Source organism: Tamandua tetradactyla, chromosome 13, assembly GCF_023851605.1.
Source record: "Tamandua tetradactyla isolate mTamTet1 chromosome 13, mTamTet1.pri, whole genome shotgun sequence".
In the NCBI taxonomy this organism is placed as follows: domain Eukaryota; kingdom Metazoa; phylum Chordata; class Mammalia; order Pilosa; family Myrmecophagidae; genus Tamandua; species Tamandua tetradactyla.
Genome location: NC_135339.1, coordinates 84501160 through 84524074, shown reverse-complemented (window position 1 = coordinate 84524074; position 22915 = coordinate 84501160). Strand labels below are relative to the sequence as shown.

The window sequence follows — 22915 nt, the reverse complement described above, 5'->3', positions numbered from 1 at the left end:
CATTCTAGAAGTTGTTCTGTCCTGTGTTTTTATTATTTTTTCTCTTATTTCCTAATCTTTCCTGAAGATAAGTTAATGAAAGCTCACTAGTTTGTACTGATAATGCCTATCCAATATTATGTACTAGATTAAATTAGGATTGTAATACTCATATAGAGATGCAAAGTCTAATTAGAGAAGTCATTTCACTGTTTAATGTGAATATTCCCATTGTATACTTTTAGGAAAGACACACATACACACATATATGCCTATATATATATATAGAAATCTTACTTTGTGATTTATTAAATTTACAGAACTGTCAAGGAGATTCTATGATGAGTATGTATTAAGGAACAGATCTCAGTTAAAAATTTATTATAATCTAGTCAGCTTCCTGGGCTGAATTTTTGTGTGTGTGTGTATGTTTTGAAAAAATTTCTATATGTAATAAGAATAACCTCAGATTTCTTTTTAATCTTTTTATGAGACTTTTCAAAGTATCTAGAATGTTTGTCATATTGGCTCTTCATAACAACTGTAACCTTGGGGCAGTGCTGGCCTTATCCCTTTTTATGGTGAAGAAATGGAAGTGTTGAGAAATTAAACGATTGGACTAAGGCTGAAGTTAGATTCAAATTCTAGTCTTGACTCTTTTTACCATTTGTACGCTAATTAGATTTTGCGGCCCCTTAACCAGGGAACTTGAAGACCTGTGAACTGTTCTAGCAGTAGTTCCCTATAAGGAAATAGTCATTGCTGCATAAGAGGTCCTCTGCCTGCTGTTTTCAGCCTAGAAATTCTTATTGCACTTGGCAAATCTCTGGTTGCAGATAGAGAGTAAACACCCTCTATCTGTGGGTCTGGCTGCTGAGAGAGACACCAGTTTGGACATACTACTTTGGTTTGTAGCCTTCAAGTATATGGTGTTTTGTATTGAAAGAAGCTAATTATTTTCATGGAATATTACAGGGTAATTCCCACCTGTACGTTACTGTAGTTTTATACATGAGCAAATGGCCAGTGTTCCGGTGTTAAGAAGCAGAAACAGAAGTCAAAATAGTTCTCTTCTTTAAAAAGCTTAAGTGATCTCTGGCTTGCTTTAGGGTCTCTGCAGCAATTCTGTGGTCTGGTTTTGTTAATATGATGGGGGAAACTAATTTAATTATGGTCAATAAAATAATTATTTTGCTTTTGTTGTAAAACATTTAAGGTAAATAACTTACTAACTTAGGGATTTTAAGCAACTATATCAGTGTATCAAATCCATTTTGACTCTGTTTATTTCCATAAAATAATTATATAAAACAGTGAAAATTGTTTATTTTTTTTGAGATATTTGATGAGGAGATAAATAAATATAGATTGGCTATCCCAAGATAGCAAATTGGTTCTTTTTAATAGCAACTTTATAAAAATAGCATATAATTGGAGATAGTGACATTATATAGAACTTCATAAATTACTCCAAGATGCTGTTTCCATTACTATTTTGTTCTTCCAAATACTAGGAATTCTGTACAAAATAAGCATGAGATTTTAGCTGCTGTTTTGTTGATGTTGTATTATAGAAAATACCATTATGTAATGATATTTGTTAAGTGCCATTGGATTCTTAGAATAATTGAACTTTAATTCTTAGCTGTTCTTAGCTACCTAAGGAAACAGACTGTGGTTGTAGTCCCAGTAATGTAGTCACTCTTTTGAGCCACTAATAATTTTCTGCCTTTTATTATGAACATTATCAAGCATAAGGGAACATCAAAAGAATAGTATATTGATTACTTAGATTTAGCAATCAATAGTTTTTCCATGTTTACTTTTTTTTTTGGTGTGAATCATTTTACATTAGATGTCATAACATTTCACTTCTAAATTCTTTAGCATACATCTGTAAAAAGTTAAGATGTGCTTCTACGAAAACACATTATCAGTATCACACATAAGAGAAATTAATAATGATTTGTAAAAGTCATCTTATATCTAGTCTTTTTTACATTTTGTCATTTTTAAAAATTAGTATCCAATCAAGTTGCTACATTGCATTTGATTGTTACATCTTTTTATATTTTTTATTCTAGAATATGTTCTACCTTTCAAGTTTTTTTTTTCCGTGACTTCTTTTCTCCATGTTTTTATTTTGAAAAATTTCAAACTTATAAAAAATTTGAAAGAATACAGTGAAAACTCACACACCTTTCACCAGAGTTCACCTAATAATAAGTTTGTCAGATTTACTTTATCTTTTTCTCTCTTCATTTTTACCTGAACCATCTGAAAGCAACTTGTGGCTATTGTGACACTTCATCTGTAAATGCTTCATATACGTTTTCCTGCATAACCGAACTAGCATTCCTAAGAAAAGAAACAGATACTCTGTGACATTATCATAGTGCATATTCAAATTTTCAGTCATGTCAAAAATACCTTCTGTATCTTTATTTTTTAAATAATTTTTTTCCTTGCTTTGAAAGTTTTATGTTAAAGTATAGTATACATTCATAATAATATACGTAGTTGTTCAGACAGATGAATTTTCATGAACTGAATTCACTCATATAATTAGCTTTCGGATCGAGAAATTCACTGTCGATGGCTCCCTATAAGCCCACTCCTCCCCTTTCCCCATCACTACTACTGCTGTCAGTCTCTTTAATTATTAGAATATAGATTACTTTTGCCTGTTTTATACTTTATGTAAATAGGAATCATGCATGTTTCCTCTGTGTCTGGTTTCTCAACATTGTTAGTAAGAGTAACCATATTATGTTATCGTTGAGTGTTCATATTGTGGTATAGTGTTCCATTTATGAATATAGTATAATGTATCCACTTCTACTGTGATGGGAATTTGAGTAGTTCTGCTTTAGTGCTTTTAAAAAGTGCTGCGTATGTATATCCTTGTATGTATTTCTTGGTGAACATACCTTTTAGTTGGATGTAAATCCAAGGTAAAGCTGTTGTCATAGCATATGCAAATATTCAGCTTTTAGATATTGCTGGTTTCCCACAGTGCTTGTGCCAGTTTTATTGTTTTACTTTATTGTATCTGGAGGCACATAATGTCAGGTGGTCCTTTATTGGTGATGCTAAGTTTGATCACTTGATTAAGTGGATGGCAGCTGTTTTCAGTGTGCTAAAGCTGCCAAAATACAATATACCAGAAATGGGTTGGCTTTTACAGTAGAGATTTATTGATTTACAAATTTATAATTCCAAGGCCATGAAAACATACCAATTAAGACATCATCAGGTCGATATCTTTCTGGAGAAAGGCCATTGGCAACCAGGGTTCTTCTGTCAGATAGCAAGGCATATACCTAGCGTCCACTGATCCTTTGCTCCTGGGTTTCATTGCTTTCAGCTCCTGGTTCCAGTGGCCTCCTCTCTGAGCTTCTGTGGGTCCTCTCTCAGCATTACTGGGGCTTTTCTCTATAAGCTCCCTCTGGGTATTTCTGTCTAAGCTCTCTCCAAACTTCTCTGGGTGTTTTTTTGTTTTTTTGTTTGTTTGTTTGTTTTTAGCTCTCTCTGGCTTTTCTGTTTTTTATCCTCTCTCATAAAGGACTCCGGTAAAGGATTAAGACCCACCTTGAATGGGGGTGGATCACATCTCTATTGAAATAACCTAACCAAAAGGTCCCACCCACCCACAACAGGTCTGTACCCACAGGTACAGGAATGGGTTAAAAGAACATGGTCTTTTGGGGGGTAATTAAGCTTCAAACCAGCATAACAGCTATCAAATCTCTTTATTATGAAGTTATATTTTCCTTGTAATTTGTTTTTTTTCTATTTTAACAGTATGTCATCCCCTTGCTATTTAGAAAGTAATAATAGGGGGTGATGTTTTTGAGACTTTTTTGTTAGTTTGCTGGAATATCTTAAAGCAAGTCCCTGATATTTTGTTGTTTCATTTATAAATACTTCAGTATTTTCTTTTTTTCTTCTGATTCCATCAAGTGATCTTCTATGAATCTAAAACTTAGACTGAGGTCATTTCAGGGTAGAGTGCTTTTACCAGAACCTATTTTCTAAGTTAGTTCAATAAATTACCTATGAGAGACCCAATTGTAAGAAGACTTCCAAAGGATAATTATTTGGGGGAAAGTTATATTTCGACATAAGTGATTGAACAGTGAATGTGAAAAAGGTGAAAATGTTGATGATGGGTCTGTTCTGTCCCCTTGAAGGAATGAGTACTGGTAGAATATTGGATTATTGTCCAGTACAACCACCAGGTGGTGCTCTAATTTAGGAACAAGTTTGTGCTTTTGTTATGGCCCAGCTCTGTTCCTGTATTGGATGGGTGCAAGTTATGTGGTCACTGCTTACAAAGCATGGATAACTGCTTCTCTTCTGCCATTTATTAGAAGTAATTTGCATTGAAGCATCTAATGTGATAATTACCAGTGATTCTTTAATTGGTAAATGATTTAAATATTTTCTGGAATTTAATTAACCTAAAGAAGTTTTCAGCTTCACTTTTCCCTTTCAACAGCCTTACTCTATGTCTTTGAAGAAAACATAACAACAGGTATAGAAAATGATTCACTGTATCAGTTTGATATTCACTTCAATATGCAAAGAAGCCAGAGTATCATGTGTAGATATATAGTATTTTACAATGATTTGCTCTGGCATATAGTTAGCAGAATTTGAATGATGACAGGATATGAGCATTTTAAAATATTGTACATATATTTTTTTCTTTTCATTTTTTTGTATGTTGTATGGTAGGGGTCACATTTCATTCTTTTTCCATGTGAATATTCTCTTATTGTAGTACCAGTTGCTGAATTTTTTTGTTATTGTTGTTAGATTTTTCATTTGTTCATTTGCTTGTTTGTTTGTTTGGAAAGTACATGGATTAGGAACCGAACCCGGGTCTCCCACATAGCAGGCTAGAATTCTACCACTGAACTACCCTTGTACCCCCTGTACATGTATTTTTAAAGCCAGGAGTAACTTACTTGAGTAAAGTAGGGGCGCTTAGGCAGTTATTTGGGTAATTAACTTAAAAATGGCACTTTTCATGAGCAGCCAGTGAGTCACGGCATACTGGTATATTATATGTAGTGTGTCTCCAGATATGTGACAAGACATTTGCTAATAAAAAGCTTTTTAATGATTCATTGAAATGAGTTGGAACAAAGTGATGGTTGTATCCCCAGCATAATGTTACTTTTTTGGGGACATACAAAGGGGTGGAGTTAAAGCTACTGGAAACATTTTTCCTTAAAATTTGTTTTGGTCAATAATTTCCAAAACATTATTTTGTAAAAATAATGTCTCAGATTGTAAAAATCATTGTATCATACAACTTCAGAGGCAAAAAGGGCCTTACTGACTGTGTAGATTAACCTATTATATATATATATATAATATTTTTTACATTATTTTATATAATAATCTGTATTTTATTATAGAATAATTTGCCCAAGATAACTTGGGTGGTTTATGGCAGAGCAGTGTCTCAAAATTTAGTAGCTTTTTACATAGAACATCATACTGCCTTTTTAAAAATTTTTTTAATTTTTGGATTTTTTTTTATTTTTGTGCATGGGAAGGCACTGAGAATCAAACCCGGGACTCCGGCATGGTAGACTGGAATTCTGCCTGCTGAGCCACCGTCACACCACCTCATCATATTGCCTTTTGAAGAAGTTAATGTGGGTGCAGATAATTAATACTCACTAGCTTACATCAGTGAACAAAGTGTTTAAGCAAATTTTTCAGATAAATTTTTTATTGCTAATACTTTATATACTCTAGTCATTTACAATGGCAATCAGTGAATAAATTAGATAGAGAGCCCTTTGTTCTCATGGAGTTTACATTCTTGGATAAGGGTAGGGATGGTCAGAGATAGTCAATAAATAACAAACGTAATAAATTAGTTAATTGTATAGTAGTTTAATAAGGGGTAAGTATTGTGGGAAAAGTGGAGCAAGTATGAGGGCAGATAGTGAGTATTGGTTACTGGCTTGAAAATGAGATTGCCAAGTTTATTTCATCTATCAGTAAAGGAACAATCAAAAGGAAAATGGGAAAGGAACTTGGGGAATTCTTCTGTGAGTTGGGGACATGAGCATTAGGAAAATGCCTTTTTCACTTTTCAGTTTAACCTTTGTTGCTTTCTTCTGGGATTTTGTCTTTGCTTTGAATGTCTGAAGTTCGGGGGTAGCTTGATAATTGACCTTTTGCCTCTAAGTTTTTAATACCAGCTATATATATATATATATATATATTTTTTTTTTTTTTTTTTTTTTTTTGGTGGGCTTTGTTGTATGGTCTGGGAATCGAACCTGAGTCTCCGACATAAAAGGCGGGCATTCTAACCACTGAACTACCCGTGCACCCCAATGCCAACTATTTTTAATATCAACTATAATAATAACTTATAGTTAGTGGGTACATATATTGTCTCTGAAAGCTGAGGAATACAGTGATAGAATGCAATGTGTGGCTTGAAATTGATGTTGATTCTTAACTGTCTATCTGGGAACAAATATGCACAGTGATAAATTATTTGAATTGAATGGTATGAAGGTAATCTAAGTACTACTAAATGACATTTATGTTTACAGTCCCATGTGTATATTTTTGGATGGAATTATTGATAACACAAAGGCTGAATAGAATCAGGTGAGCATGTGAAATCTGATGAGGCATTCCTGCCTTAAATTGCAGCTCCACCACTTTTTACCTATGTGACCTGGAGCACGTCCCCTGATTCTTCAGCTTTGTGCAGCTCAGGGTCCTCATTTGTAAACATGAGGGGAAAATAGTACAACAAGGTTTGTTGTGAAGAATAAATATGATCATATTTGTAAAGGTGCTTGACCAAATAAAGTTTAAACTTTATTGCTAGGATGCAGATGATGATATATCATTAGAAATCATCAAAGATACTGAGGTCAAGGCAAATAAATGATGCTTCTAGTTTCCCCAGGCAGCAATTACAAATGAAATTGTGTTTTTCCTTGTTTTGTTTTTCCATTTTAATTAAAATATTTGCTTGAATTAAAAGTTCATGTTTTAAATTTTGATATTAAATTAGAGTGAATTTTTTATAAAGAAAAAAGTAATCAATGATATTCAAAACCACTCATTTTGGTTCATCAGTATGTAACTTCAGCCTCTCTAAAAATGGTTTTTAATACTGTTTTAATTCTCCCTGTTCTTTGTACCATTTAAAATATGCAAAAAAGTATCATTAGATGAAGCTTTATGTGGGTATTTCTCAACTGCTCTATTTGTACCTGGAGACAAAGGAGGTATAGGTGTTTCTTTTTGAACTCTGGTGATAGTTTCTTGCATACACTTAGAGAAGAGTTCTCCTTTTGAGATAAGTAAACTATATGGGACTGCCATGCTTTGTAACATACCTTTATATTTGTAACATCAACTTATAATATGCCCAATTCAGAAGAAATCCTTAGTGCCCAACAGAATGCCTGGAATGAAATAGATGCCCCGTGGACATCACTGACTGACTGAGCAGCTGAAGTGATGGTTCTTTAAGAAACAGCTGGAGAGAGAACTCAGTTGTTGCCAAATGGAAAACTACTCAGGAAGAAAATAATGTTCTTGAAACTTGTGACATGAAGCGAAAAAGGAAAATTCAAATGATGTCAAACACTTTTGACAGTTGTCCTACTATAATAAGTGAAAGCTGCTTTTAATTTCCTGAGCAAGAGTGTTGAGAAATTTACCTACAACAAGTTAAGCACATTTTAATGAGTACAAAGCTCGTGTGATAGGAATAATCTTGCTGTGCGCACCATTTGTCTTTAGCTTTTGTATTTTAGATCTGTTTTTCCCATTAAATCTGAGGAGCACTGAGTTTTATGACCTCTTGGTAATGACTTGACAAGTGAACAATATTACCTATTGATGACTAGTCTAAATAAGGAAAGTTTGTATTTTGGTGTGGTCATTCATTTTATATTCCAAGTAATTTTAGATAACTGCTTGCATGACTAAAAAACTGTTGATTCTGTTCTAGATGTAGTTGTAAAACTAAAATGTTTGTACTATTGTATAATTATAAAACTAAAATGTTTGTACTTTGTGTATAATTATTTATCCAGAGAATAATATTGCTTTTAATAATGTGTAAAAATAGGAAGTATATTTGTGTAGGTCTGTAGAAATCTCTCTTTCTATCAATAATGTTAGCGTTTCTGTAACACTCTTTCTCAAAATAGCTCAAAATCTAATACTTAGAGTGACTTTCATACTTCTTTTTCCTGGCTTGTGGAGGAATGTGATTCTTCTGCTCAACCAGTTGAGTGTATCTTTAAAACCTAGTATGTTCTAGTCATTATGGCAGACCCTGGTGAATGCATCATACATGGTCCTTGCACATTTTGACTAACATAAAATGAATTTTGAAATACTTTAAAAGCTTCTCACAGGTTTGTATTAATGTTAAAAGTAAATAAAAACTGTTGAAAATTTAGGTACTCAGCACAATGTGGGGGCATTGGATCTTGCTTGTAATCAGTTGGTTTGCTAAGTATATATGCAGTACCTGTAACCATTACTAATATGTTAGTATAATCAAGTATTAGTTTTAGTAATCATTAAATTGCTGATAATATATTCCATCTCTTACCATTTTGACCAGAGTGCTTTTAAAACAAATTTTACCTTGACTGTTATTTCTGGTTTAAACTTGATTTCTAGGTTCTGTGGTATTTTCTACTTATTCCCAATTCACATCACTCTGATTTGAAAGACAGTTTTTCAAGGTCAATATGAATTATTTTAGCCAACTTAGTGTCATTTAAGTGATACCTAGTTTTGTCCTCAGTGTCTCCTGGATAGTTGTTCTACGGCAATGATACTTGCTGAAAGTTTTCCTGAAGGACACTAAAAGAGTGGCTGGAGGATCCAGATATTGCTAATGTGGCCTGACGAGGGAGGGAACAGGGTTTTTCTTCAGTGATCCCAGCTCCTCATGACTGATGACTGCTTGTTTTGTGTTAATGGCATCTCACCTTGGCCATATGATCCACATCTACAAGGTAGCAGGGCCCCTTAAAAGACATAGGAAAAAAATAAAATAATACGAATATCCATTTATTTATTTATTAATGAATATATGCATTTAAGCAGCAAATATTTATTGAGTTTCTACTATGTGCCAGGCACTAATTGAGATTTTGGGTTCTAGCATAGAGAGCGAAGTAAAAGACTTCTTGCCCTTAGGAAGATTTTGTGATAGTGAGGTAAGTGGGAGAGTGTGTGGCCATGTTCAGAGAACAGCAAGGTCACTGGTGAGGCAGAAAACATGTCATGGTTCCCTCTTCCTTCTTAAAGATTTTTTAAATTACTACTGGAAAAAATTTATCTCTCCCCACCCACCCCATTTTTTTGCCATTCATTGACTGAATTTTTCATTACCATAAAATTATATATTTTATTTTAGGCTTGTTAATTTTAACAAGTGAACACCCAATTTTTACCTTACTTTAGTGAAGTTTTTGTAAAGCTCAAGCTCTTAGAATTGGTATCCCTAAGTTTTACTGCTTTCTCAGTAAGTTCTGGTTAATGGTGGTTTTATATCTGTTGTATGATAAAGGAAATCATGGTTTGAAAAAGGCTCCTAGGTTGTAACTCTAGTTTTGCTGCTGACTCTACAATTATGTAACATTTCTGGGCCTCAGTTTCTCTAGTTGTAAAGTAAAGGAATTGGACTAGGTAATTGCCAAGATTCCTTTTAGCCATAAATTCTGTGGTTTCAATAATTTTAAGAAAAGTAATTGGGAGGAATGTAATAGTTTTTCTTTTTTAAAATTAATTTTTAACCTTACATTCAGTAAAGTGCACAAGTCTTAAGTGTACAGCTTCCTGAATTTTTACATATATATTTGTCCTTGAAATCAAGAGATTGAACTTTTTCAGCATTTTCGAGGGATCCCTTGTTTCCGTCCCTAGTCAGTACTCCTCCATTCAGAAGTAACTACTATTCTGATTTCTATCATCATAGTTGTACCTTTTCTTTAACTTCATATAAATGTGATCATACAGCACAAACTCTTTTTTCTTTTGCTCAATATTCTGTCTGTGAGGTTTGTCTGAATTGCATGTAGTAATAGTTTTCTTTCAGTGCTGTGTAGTATTCCATTTATGAATATAACAGTTTATTAATCCATTCTATTGATGGGTACTTTTCAGTTTTTGCTACTGTGAACATTCTTGTACATGTCTTTTCATGGACATAATTCTCTTCACAGGTCTAGTACTTAAGAGTTAAAATTGCTGAGGCATGGGCTAAATATATCTTTAGCTTTAGTAAATACTGCCAGTTTTCCAAAGTGGTTGTACTATATGAAAATTCCCCTTGTCCCACAACCTCATCAACACTTGGTATTGTCAGGCATTTTAATTTTAGCTTTTCTGATGGGTATATAATGATAAGCTTTTGAATTTTTAATTTGCCTTTTGCTGATGACTAGCATCTTTTCATGTATTTGTTGGCCACTTGAAGATCCTCTTTCTTGTTAAATGCTTGTTCAAGACTTTGTCCCCCATTCCGCCATCTTTTAAATTTTGGATTCTCTTGTGTTTCTTTTTAATTGTGAGAGTATGTATATACTCTGGGTTTGAGTCCTTTCATAGATATGTGCATTCTGAACATCTTTTTTAAATCTTGACTTGCTTTTTCATTCTTTCTGAGATTAAAGGTTAATGAACTCCCAGTTTAGAGATTAAAGTTTAATGAACTCCCGGTGTATCAGCATTTTCTTTTTATGTTAGTATTTTTTGCATACTGTTAATAAATCCTTGTCTGTCCCAGTTCATGGAGTTATTTTCCTATGTTTTCTTTTAAAAAGCTTAATTTACTTTTTGCATTTAGGTGTGCATGTATGGTGTGAGATAGGAGTTCCAATCCGTCTTTTTCCAGAAGTATATCCCATTGACACAGCACTGCTTATTGAAAAGACCATGTTTTCTCAACTGAATTTTAATTGTACCTTTGTCATCAATTACGTGGCCATATGTGGCTGTCTTTGGTATGCCCTCTAATCTGTTCTTTAGGTATGTTTATCTATCCTTGTGCTAATATTACAGTCTTAATTATTGTAGCTTTGTACTAAGTCTTGATGTCTGGTAGTGTAAGTCCACCAGTGTTGTTGTTCTTCAAGAATACCTAATCAAAGTAGGTCCTTTACAATTCCATATAAATTTTAGAATTATTTTTACCAGTTTCCATTAAATAACCAGCCTGTCGGGACTTTGAATGCGATTACTGTGGATTTGTAGATCAGTTTGGGAGAATTGAAATATTAACAATATCGAGCCTTTTGATTCATGAACACAGTGTGTCCTACTATTTATTTAGGTCTTCTTTAATTTCTCTGTTTCATGTTTTGTAGCTTTTAATGTTTTTAATGCTTTCATTAGCTTTCTTCCTAATTATTCCTATAACTTAATTTGATATTGTTTGATATAATTATAAATGGTATTTTAAAAATACCAGTATATAAGAAATTGGATATTTAGAATATTGATTTTGATCTAATTACCTTCCTAAATTCAGGTCAGTAGTATAATGCTGAAAAGATATTTTGATAATGAGCATCCTTGCCTTATTCCTAAATTAAGGGAGAAAGTGTTTGATATTCCCCTTTTAAGAGTCCTGTTTGTTGCAGAATTTTTGTGGACCCCCTCCGTTCACATTCAGGAAGTTTCCTTTCGTGTCTTTGTTGGCATTTGAAAAAAATCTTAAACAGGTGTAAAATTTTATCAGTACTTTTTCTGCATGGAAATAATATATGTGGAAAAACTGTAGTAACTAAAACCAAATTATATAAACTGTAATATTAGATGTCTTCTTTTATATTCAGTAATATCATTCTGACAGTGGCTTCTTTAGAGTATTGGAATGAGAAGGTTTTTAATGCCCTAAGTTAAGTTTAAATAATTTATTTAGAATATTTATCACTCAGAGCTTCACAAAGTATGTTCCATATTTTCCAAGCCCAGATACTTAATCTCTCTATTTCATCCATACCTACAAAGATATTATTTTTGGAAGATTTAAAGATTTTTCTTATTTCATAGATATAAAAAAAATTTGTTGTTTCATAGAAATAAAAAAAGTTTTGGTCCCAATGATTACTTAAAAAAAAATCTTAAGGAGTTCTCTTAAACACACTTTAAAAATTACTTCCACAGTTCTTTAGAGATATTTTAGTATTTTGTGCTAGTACTTAACTTGCCTGTTTAATGTATAAACAAACAGGTTTTTAGGAAATTCAGGTCTTGTAGGAAACTGATTCTCCCATAGAGAAACAGGGGATTCTGGACTCTGGATGTAATGCCACCCGTGCATTCTGAGTTTTCCTTTTGGTGACTTGGCGAAGGTCTTCTTTTTCTTTCCATTTGGATAAGAACACTGTTCATGGTTTATGGTGATTTTGTTTGCTGCTGGTAATATTGAAAAGCAACAAAATTCTTTTAGAGTCCAACCTTATTGAATATAGCTTTTCAAGCTATAGAACTGTTACATTCTTAACTAGATGTATAGATTCATGTTACCGACTTACCTTAATTTTAGAAACAGAAACACCTGAATTGGAGGTGGAAGTAATAAATGAGTTTTTCTATTTCAAATACATATCATTCATATTAAAGTCACTGTTTATAAAATATAGTGTTGTTATAATGAACGCATGAAATGGGTGATAGTTGAATAATTTAAATATAACACTAATCCCTGGTGCTCTTAGAAATTAAAGAGTTGCAAGTACTAAAAGAATATAAATTGAGGTAGGTCACTAGTTAGAGTGAGCTTTAGCAAACTTCAGAATCAACACTTATAGCAAATCATTTATAACTAGCTCTTTGAATTGGTGTTGTGGACTTTTGTGATTCTGGGCAGTTATCAGAATTTTTGAAGAAGCATTTTATTATTGTGCCTTCCTTGTTGTTTGCTCGGGCATTAACCCATTGCTGAATGTTACAAGGATCCCCCCGAGGGGTATTATTAAGTAGAAGACATTACTGCTAAAAAGGAAAAAAAGGGCCAATAAGTCATTGATATAGTTTGTGTTGTTTTTCTGGCACTGTTGACAGTCATCCTGAGTATTTTCAAAAGCAAGCAGTTCTATTAAGTATTAATTGACGAAAAGTAGTTAAAGCTCACAGGGATCACGTTTTATAGAATGGGTTTTCTGGAAAATTGGTTCTTTGGAATATTAGTTGATATAACATGAAATTAAAAATAAGCAACGAAACTTGGTAAAATAACTTTGAGAAGTGCTTAATTAAATGAACTTCAAGAATTTTTAATAAAAATTAATAAGAATTTTGAGAGCTTTTCCGTATACCTTGAAATTCTTTAAGACAGGGGAAGAAGAGGTGGTTGAAGCAGCTATAATGTACAGTATTTCCCAAACTTATTTCCTTGGAAAAATTTTTAGAGAGTCTCACAGGAGGCTGGCATGCCACAGACTACCATTTGGGGTAACTGGTTTAGTTCAAATCATTTTATGGATGAGAAAACTATGAACATTTAATTTAAGTGACCCATTCAAGTAGATAGAAGTAGTGAGATTCCATACTAACTCTTAGATCACTAGCTGTTTCCACCAGCAAAAAGGAGTTGTAATGCCTCAGAAGACAGATTTCAGTATATTAGAATGAGAATTAAAGATTAATGTTCTGTCCAATGTTCTGAGTCAAATCATAAGAGAGAGATGACAGTTCAAGAAGTTCATCCTTGCAGCTACATTGCTAACAAATGAAATAGAGAATAGCTGTGAAAATGAATTTAAGGAATTATCTGAATCAGTTCTTTTTACTCCCCACTAAAAATAGGCATAAACAGGATCTTAGTTTGAAACCTTAGTTTTGAGTACAAGTTAAGTATAGAACTTATATAATTTTTTAAATGAGCATTAGCTATGTCTATAAGCTGTTTTTGAAGTTTTATTTCTCTGCAGTGAAATATAAAACAATGAAACTTTTTCTTTTGTGGAGTGAATGTATTTGTAAGAACTGTCAATTTATGAGAAACACATTCTTGTTAACATAAAACTTAGTTCTGCACTCCCTTAAAACAGCCAATTTAAAATAATGTAAATATGTACCAGGAATCGATGCAGGGGAATAGGGAAGGAGTCTAAAATGTTGCTTAACATAATTTAGAATCTTAGCTGAATTAAGGCTTCCAAATTTCTGATAGAAAAACTGAGTGTTTTACGTTGAGGTGTAATTTAGATTGATAGTTGCAAAATTTTAGATGAAGATTTTATTATATTATAGCCTAAAACAGTCAGGCTTGTCCCCTGACAGTTTATGAGATAGTAAGTGCCATGTGCTAGGTGAAAGGCTAAGGAAATAGGACCAGTAAAGTATTTTGCTAATAAGATGAAGTTAATAAGATGAGCAGGTGTAGTGAATGAATACGTTTTTAAAAATGGAGGAAGTAGCAGATGTCAAGTAGTGATAAGTAGGAAAAACGTTTGATTTTTTGAAAAAGGAATTATTCAACTATTGGGTAATTTATAAAAACTATTTCAGCATTTTTGTTTATTTTGAGAAGCGCACTTTAATGTTCTTGGATAATCATATGAGCAATTATAGGACTTGGAATTCCACTTTCAAAATAGTTATGTGCCTTGATTTAGGAAAAGCCAAAATAACAGCCCTATGATTACACAATATTTCTTGTTGAAAAGAATAGTATAGCCATATTAGAAAAGTGGTAGTGTAGGCTACCAGCTGTGGCCACGGTCTTTTTTATGCCAGTATTTGTTAAAAGGAATCTGTGTAATATAATATGTGTAATTTCATTAAAGAAGTTACCAGGTAATTGATTGAAATGGAAGTGATTTTTTTTCTGATACACAAATAGGGAAAAAGCATTTTTTGACATCTTTTTCATGTCCTTTGAATAGGAGTATGAATATGTGTCCTTTGATGTGTTATTCTATTTTTACTGCTTTAGGGATTGGGAACTTTTATTTATGCATTTCATATTTTGGCAGTTTCAAACAGGACAAGAATTTTTAGGTCTGTTTAGAAATAGTCATGACACAAATGTTATGTATAGGAATGATAGACATTTTTGTAAATTATCAGAGCCTCAAGAAGACATTAGTTTTCTTTGAGAATATTTATATTCTTTTCTTCATTGTTGTTTTAAGTAAATTTCATCCTAATTTATGTATCAGTTGCTTATAAACATGTACCACTTCTAGATTCAAAACCATAATGTGTACAGGATAGTTAGGGTACACATATTGGTGCAAAACATAACAACCCTAAATTACATTTCTCATTTTCAGATAAAAACTCCCTCATTTTTATCTCCTGCTCAAATTGGCTAGTCTTTGAATTAGCACTTCTTACTCTTGGAGGAAAGGATAGGTATTGTCTTATGTGTGACTCCCTTAGAAAGAATTGAAACCCACAAAGATTGCATTTTAAATTTAAATAGAATAATTTGTATTATATCGGCATTTTGAAAATTTATTATCTTGGTCTATCTTGCACTTTCAGTAAGTTCGTTAATAATATAATAGAATTGCATATTGATATAGTTTAAATTAAGAAAGATATTCTTAGAGTGTAGGTGTATTTTAAAACACCCTATCATCTAGGGCCTGGTTGATAACCAGTTAAGTAGCTTTGTTATGGCTGATAATGTTCTTTTAAGAATGTATTTGCTTTAGGTTTTTTTTGGGGTGGTGGTGGTGGTATCCGATATATTTTTTCAACTTTTTATTATATAAAACTTAAAATATTCACAAAGTAGAGAGAATCACATAATCAACATTTGTGTTTTCATCTTCCATTCTTTAGTAGTTTTGATATTATGGCCAATCTAGTTTCATTTAAATACCCCTAGCTCTTACTCCCTTCTCTGAATGATTTTGAAGTAAATCCAGACATCATATAATTTCATTGGTAAAAATTTCTATGTGTATCTCTAAAAGAGAATACAAATATTTGTGTTCCCTTGGAGTACTCGTTAGCTTTGTTATGGAGAGGAAGGAAGTTCAAGAGTGCTTAGAAGCAGACTCTTTTTTTGTATTTCATTGTAGTTAATTTGCGTGTAAAAGTTTATACTACTTTGATTATTATAGTACATCCCTGAGGATTTGAAATGCTGCTTCTGTAAATAACATCTAAGAAGAAAACATGACTTGTATCATCAAATATAATGTATACAGTTATATGATTGTGACATCATTGCAGAGTTAATTTAGTTTACTTTGTCATTTGTTCATGACCTCCTCCCAAAATGTTTGTTTATTTAAATGCTAAGAGGGAGGGGTGATGGTGGCTCAGTGGCAGAATTCTCACCTGCCATGCTGGAGACCCGGGTTTGATTCCAGTGTCTGCCCATGAAAAAAAAAAAGTGCTAAGAGAAACAGGCAGCATACAATACTTAGTTTCAGATGATAGTCCATTGCCTGTGTATTAATAAAAAAACAAAAAACTATATAGCTACTGTATTACTATAGGCTACATTTAACTTTTCTTTATTTGTTCATGAATTATACAATGTGTAAAAATACTAATTTTATGTAGACTTTTAGGTTTACTTCAGATGTTCTTATTGAAAAATTATGTAATAATTTTTGCCTTTTCTGTGTGTCATCTTTTGCTGCCTACGTTTTGGGTGAAAATGATTCTATTCATATTCAACTCTGCAGTTCACAAGATTCCTTTGCAGCTCACCTTTGGAGGTAAGAGTTTACTCATTGACCTTAATTCTAAAACTGCTAATTGACCATCACATTTTTACCAATTTTACCAGTGCTAATTGCTAATCTTTTACTGGGCATTTATTTTGGTAATTTAAAATAATGTGTTTTTTTTGTTGTTGTTATCTATTTTTTTTTTTGGTGGAACAAATAGTAAGCAGGCTTTTTAAAAAGCAGTCTTTTTTAAAAGTGAAAATTCCTGTAAGTTTCGGGTATTCTGGTCTTTCAGGAAGACACATCTTCATTATAGGTTGTTGGCTTTTGTATCTTTTAATTTTTTTTTTTCAGTAGTTAGAATGAAATTAATCTTTCATTTTAAGGATTCTTATTGTTTTCTCCATTACTCCCATAACTGATTATTTGACATCAACCAGATTCTCTGAAACTGTTGTGGTATTAAAGAAGAGACAGAGAAATCACAGGCAAAGGCTGTCATTAAGGACGTTTCAGTTGGTTGGAGAAACTGTTTTAAAACCCATGTATTGATTAGGGAAGAGCAAACCATGTAACTTTTATTGAGCCCCTGCTGCAACACAGGTAGTAGTCTAGGTGTTTTATTCACTTTCTTGTTTAAGCTCATAGTGGTTCTGCAGTACAGAACTGAGGATCCAGTGGTAAAGTTGTGAAATAAGGAAACCCTGCTAGATTTTCAGAGTACTAGCTATCATTGTGAGCTGCAGTTGGTAAGTAATAACTTGTGGAAGTGGGAAGACATGGACAGAGGAGGAGAGGAATAATAAGGTAGCAGGGTGTGTAGAAAGGTGATTGGCCTTAGAACCAAACTGACTTTAAGATCATGTTTCACTTATTAGTCAATGACCTGGGGCAAGTGACAACTTTTCAGTGTTTTTGTCTTTAAAATGGAAATAAAAAGTCCAACCTCTCAAATGAGGCAGTGGACATGGAAGTCATTTGTAAAGTGTTATTTAAACTTCAGTAATGTTTTATATTCTCCTCATGGGCTGTACTTCAACCCCACTCAATAAGACTCTTTTTTCTCTGTCTTTCACTTATCCCCCCCCCCCCCCTTGCTTCTGTGGTTTTGCTTTCTTTTTTTTTAGCTATATGTTTTTCTCCATTCCTGTCTTGTTCAAATATATTTATCTTCTGGGTAAGGTCAGTTATTACATTTCTCTCTGAGGCTGTCTCTGATCTCTCTGCATAAAGGCACGTTTCTTTATCTGCTATTATAACATTCATATGATTGCTGATGCTTTTATGGTTATGTGAAATTTTAAAAGTTACATGTAAAAACAATAAAAATAAAAACCAAACCATTGGAAACTTGAAGACACTGTAAGTGAATATATATCTTCTCTTTGGCTGAGGAAGTATTTTCCAGGCACAGAGGCGTTGGGAAGTATCACAAAGGAAAGGATGGGAAAATTAGATATAACTATATAAAATCCATGATTTTGCATATGAAAACAGATATAGTTAAAAGTCACTTGGGGAAAGTATGACAAAAAATTAGTAAAATGAACTTCTAGAATCAGTAAAAAAAATTGATTTATTTTGCATAATGTTTGGATTTTATCAGATAGGTGATGAGATGAAATACATGTGGTAATAAATGTGTTTTAAAACTTTAACCTATTAATAACCAGAGAAGTGCCGGTTAAAACAAGAGTGATATATAATTTTTTTTCTTGTCAAATTATATTCTTCTTAGAAGTCAATGCTTGGGTGCACAGGTGATTCAGTGGTAGAATGCTCACCTTCCATGCGGAAGACCCGGGTTTGATTCCCAAACCATGCACTCAAAAAAAAGTCAGTTCTTGGAAAGATGTGATAGGATGGATATGCTTTTAAACTTCATCCTTTATGGAGAGTAGTCAGTCATTTACATTAAAGGTTTATATTCATACTTTAAATGATTATAAGAGTTGCTGCCAGAGAAAAAAATCAAAGATGGGACAGAACTTGTATAAAAAATGTTTATTACAGTGCTGTTTATGATGTTAAAAAGATTGAGAACAACCTAAATGTCCAAAAGTAGGAAAAGATAAGTAAATCATGGTGCAACCATATAATAAAACAGCCTGCAGCAGTTAAAATGGGAATCATGAATATGTTCATTAGTACATATTTTTGAATAGTAACTGTAAAATGCTTTTGCTATATGTAGTGGTCAACATTCTCTAGAGAAACAGAACCAACAGGAGATATCTGTAAATACTATGAGATTTTATAAACTTGTCTCATGCCACTATGGGGATGCAGGAGTCCAAATTCCATAGGGTAGGCTGCAAACTGTCACCTCTGATAAAGATTTTCGATGAATTCTCCAGGAGAAGCTGACTTTCAGAACCAGAGATGAAAGTTCTGTTTTTTTAACTGCTTAAGTGATCACTTCCACTGTAAAAGTCTTCAGTTGATTAGATTAAACATCTCTCATTGTGGAAGATACTCCTCTTAGCCAATTGCAGATATAATTAGCCATAGATGCCAACAGGCTGAATGATTTAAGTCCATGAAATGTCCTTGCAGCAACAGACCAGTGCTTGCTTGACCAGACAACTGGGCACCATCACCTGGCCAAGTTGACACATGAACCTAACCATCACAGTATATTAAGAGATGAATCAGGGTGCAAAATTATACATTACAGCTCTCAATTCAAAAATAAGTCTACACAATTAGGAAGGAGTTACACAAAATGATAACATTGCCTATAAAATGTTAAATTATTTTACCATTTCCTCTCCCATGAAGAAGCTATAATGGGAAAGAAATACATTGTTAGTTTTTATGGTGATGATTCCTATCAGTAATTTTTAAGTATATCAGGGAAGTCTCTCTGATATGATATAGAAATGAGGTCTAGCTTTGAAGAGAAAGAGGCTGGCAGGAACTTGTTCTAGTTTGCTAGCTGCCAGAATGCAGTATACTAGAAATGGAATGGCTTTTAAAAAGGAATTTAATAAGTTGCTAGTTTACAGTTCTGAGGCCTAGAAAATGTCCCAATTAAAGCAAGTCTATGGAAATGTTCCATCAAAGGCATCCAGGGAAAGATAACTTGGTTCAAGAAGGCTGATGAAGTTCAGGGTCTCTCTCTCTCAAGTGAGAAGGCACATGGTGAACACAGTCAGGGCTTCTCTCTCGGCTGGAAGGGCACATGGCAGACATGATGTCATCAGCTAGCTTTCTCTCCTGGCTTCCTGTTTCGTGAAGCTCCCTGGGAAGCATTTTCCTTCTTCATCTCCAGAGATCTCTGGCTGGTGGATTCTGCTTCGTGGTGCTACAGCATTCTCTGCTCTCTCCAAATTTCTCATTCTCCAAAATGTTTCCTCTTTTATAGGACTTCAGAAACTAATCAAAACCTACCCAAATGGATGGAGACATGCCTCTACCTAATCTAGTTTAACAACCAGTCTTGATTAAATCACATCTCCAGGAGATAATCTAATTACAGTTTCAAGCATACAGTACTGAATAGGAATTAGAAGAAATGGCTGTCTTTACAAAATGGGATTAGGATTAAAACATGGCTTTTCTAGGGTATATATATCATTTCAAACCAGCACAGAACTTAAATGAGGTAATACTAATAATGTTTAAGGCCGGACTCTCATTTTGGCAAGAGCTTAGAGGAGTAACCAGGAATAAGGGTCTTTATTAGAAAGCAAGTAGAATAGGCCATCTTACCCATGTGGAAGAATAAGAAGGCTGGAGCTTGATGTCCACTTCAAGATGTTGCTGACTAATAGCAAAGATACTTCTAATAGATCTCACTAATGGACTTCTTTTGAATATAAACTTAATGAGAGAGGATCCTGTTTTTCTTATTTCTTTTTGAATAATAACTGCTACGTAGGAAGCCCTGAAAAATATTTGTTGAATGAATAAACAAATGACTAAATGAATGAGTGAACTGGGTGAGGCTGAGAGTAGCAGACTTTTACCCATAATTAGGCAGAACTTAGATAAAAGCAGACAAGGTTTGATATATTTCAATATAGTTAATAATCTGTCTTCCCAGCTTGATTGTAGCTCCTTAAAATCTGTAGTATTGTCTTTTTTCATGTTTAAATTCCCTCAATTAGGGCTTGGCACCTAGACAGTACCAAACAAATATTTTGTTTTAAATATCTTTGACTATTCTGGTTAAATATTGGGAATATATACGTGGAAGCTTTAATCTTTGGCAAAAGTCAAAGGGTAGGTATCAGGAACAAAGTTTAGTGATGTTTCTGTCATTTTCTTTCTGATCTACTTTCCTCACTTAGTGATCTGCAGTTATATTTCACCTTAGCTAAGGTGAAATGTTCTTTTTTCTTACTGGGTTTGTGTGCATGAAAAAGGAAAATAAATCAAACTTAGAAGTGACCAACATGCTTCTTTTTTCTTTGTTGTAAATACTTTGAGGGTTTTTCTTTGATTATATTTAGCCTGGGATTTCATGGAGGCCATTTAATGGCTTAGTTAGTGTTGACTTCCCAAATCTCCCCTAGTGTTACTGAATACAGGGTCCCCCTCATTCACTACCACATTTGTACCGGGAGCCACAACAAAGCTATAAGGCAGGAGAATATTGGAGAAATACAGCAGTCTCTAAGTATTTAATGTTGTCATTAAACCAGTATTTTAGTTGGCGAAGGAAAATTATAAAATGGTAAATCCCTAAATTTGGATATAAAAGAGAAATTACTCTGGGAAAGACAATAAAATACATGAGACTTGCAGTTGAAAATGAAGGTGATTTTAAATTTCGTTTTGCCCACGAAAACCACTATGAGTGAGCCATATCCCTTTGTTGTAAGTCCTAAACAGTTAACTGCCACATGAATCTAATGAAATTGTCAGGTTATAGTAATTACATCAGTAATTTGATATGTTGTCATTTGAATGGAGCCATGTGTAAAGAGTCAGTTACTTCCCTCTGTGGAGCTGACCCCTTTACATTCCTGTAAGCTGAAGACTAATAGAGCTCATTAAGCTTTATGGGAAAAGAGCTTTTATCACCTCGTCAAGTCAGGCAGCATATTTCCATTATATTCCTAATTTCGTATGGCTCTGTAGCTGTTGATATGCACTCCCCTGCTAGGTTTACATCGGACCTCTCTTACAGACGTTTTTATTGACATTTCTAAGTCTGAATTACATTTTGTGTGGCACCACTTACAGATGTCTTCAATTAAATGTAGGTAAATAAAAGGGATTATATTTCAGAGGCCATAAGATTCTTGAAATTCTCTCCTAAATCATACTGGACTAGGAAGTCCAGTAGGGTGCAGTCTCATCATCATTTTGGAGGTGGAGAGGCACAGGAGAGGAATTTAGAAGAAAAGCTAAACCATATATGGATATCAGATTCTTAGGTTTTTCTTCAGGTGATTTTCTTAATGTACCTAGGGCCTCTAGATAGATGTCCTTCTATTCCTTCATTTCAGATCACTTAAAATTTTTTACATTAGTAGTAATTATGACAGCTGCTATCAAGAAGTTAGCACCTATATTTTAATTAAGCTAAAGACTTTTCCTGCCTAATTTTAATTCTCACACAAATACCTGTGAAGTAGATATTCCCAGTTTTTGATGAAGACAATTGTGTCTTGAAACAGTAGATTAGCTGGATGTTCCCTATCACATAGCTAATAGAATATTATGAGATGAGATAGGATAGAGGAAATGGAGTGATGCTGCTGTAAGATCTTATATTATACATAAAGTGATATTAAATTATTTGAAGGAAGACAGTAATAAGTTAGAGATATATTTAATAAACCCCAGACCAATTTCTCTAGGTTAGATAATTGTCTATGGAGACTGTCTTGTGCTCTAAATAGGACCTTTAGCTGCATCCCTAATCTCTAATCATTAGATGCCAGTAGCACCCTTCCCCTGAGTTGTAAGAATATGTCTCCAAACTTTGCCAAATATCCCTTAGGGGACAAAGTTGAAAACTGCTGCCCTAGAGCAACCTTTAAAAAAAGACGAAGAGGTATAGTTAATAAGCCATTAGTGAAGATAAAATGGGATGATAAGATGTTTTCAATTTAAAAGAAGGAAAAGGGAGCAAAGAACGAGTGGGGCAAGTAGAAAACAAATAGCAAGCTGGCCCACTCAAAGGCAATCATTGATGATTACATTAAGTATAAATGCTCTAAAGCAAAGCTTTTTGCAGTCTGGAAATGTTCTTTATCCTCATGGTTCAAAATAGTAACCAATGATTATATGTTGCTGCTGAACTCTTTAGGAAC

The 22915-nt window shown here is 33.4% G+C and overlaps 1 protein-coding gene across 25 annotated transcripts in view; it reads left to right on the top strand.

The window, feature by feature from the left end:
* Positions 1-22915, top strand: part of ATE1 (arginyltransferase 1) — a 248009-nt gene that overhangs the window by 42025 nt on the left and 183069 nt on the right. For 17 of the 25 annotated variants that reach the window (XM_077126255.1, XM_077126241.1, XM_077126240.1 and 14 more), the window contains one exon: positions 16662-16694. The exons of the other annotated variants lie outside the window; for them this stretch is intronic. In XM_077126255.1, coding sequence (XP_076982370.1) covers positions 16662-16694 — 33 coding nt within the window. The remainder of the gene's footprint in view (positions 1-16661; positions 16695-22915) is intronic. 25 annotated transcript variants of the gene reach the window in all.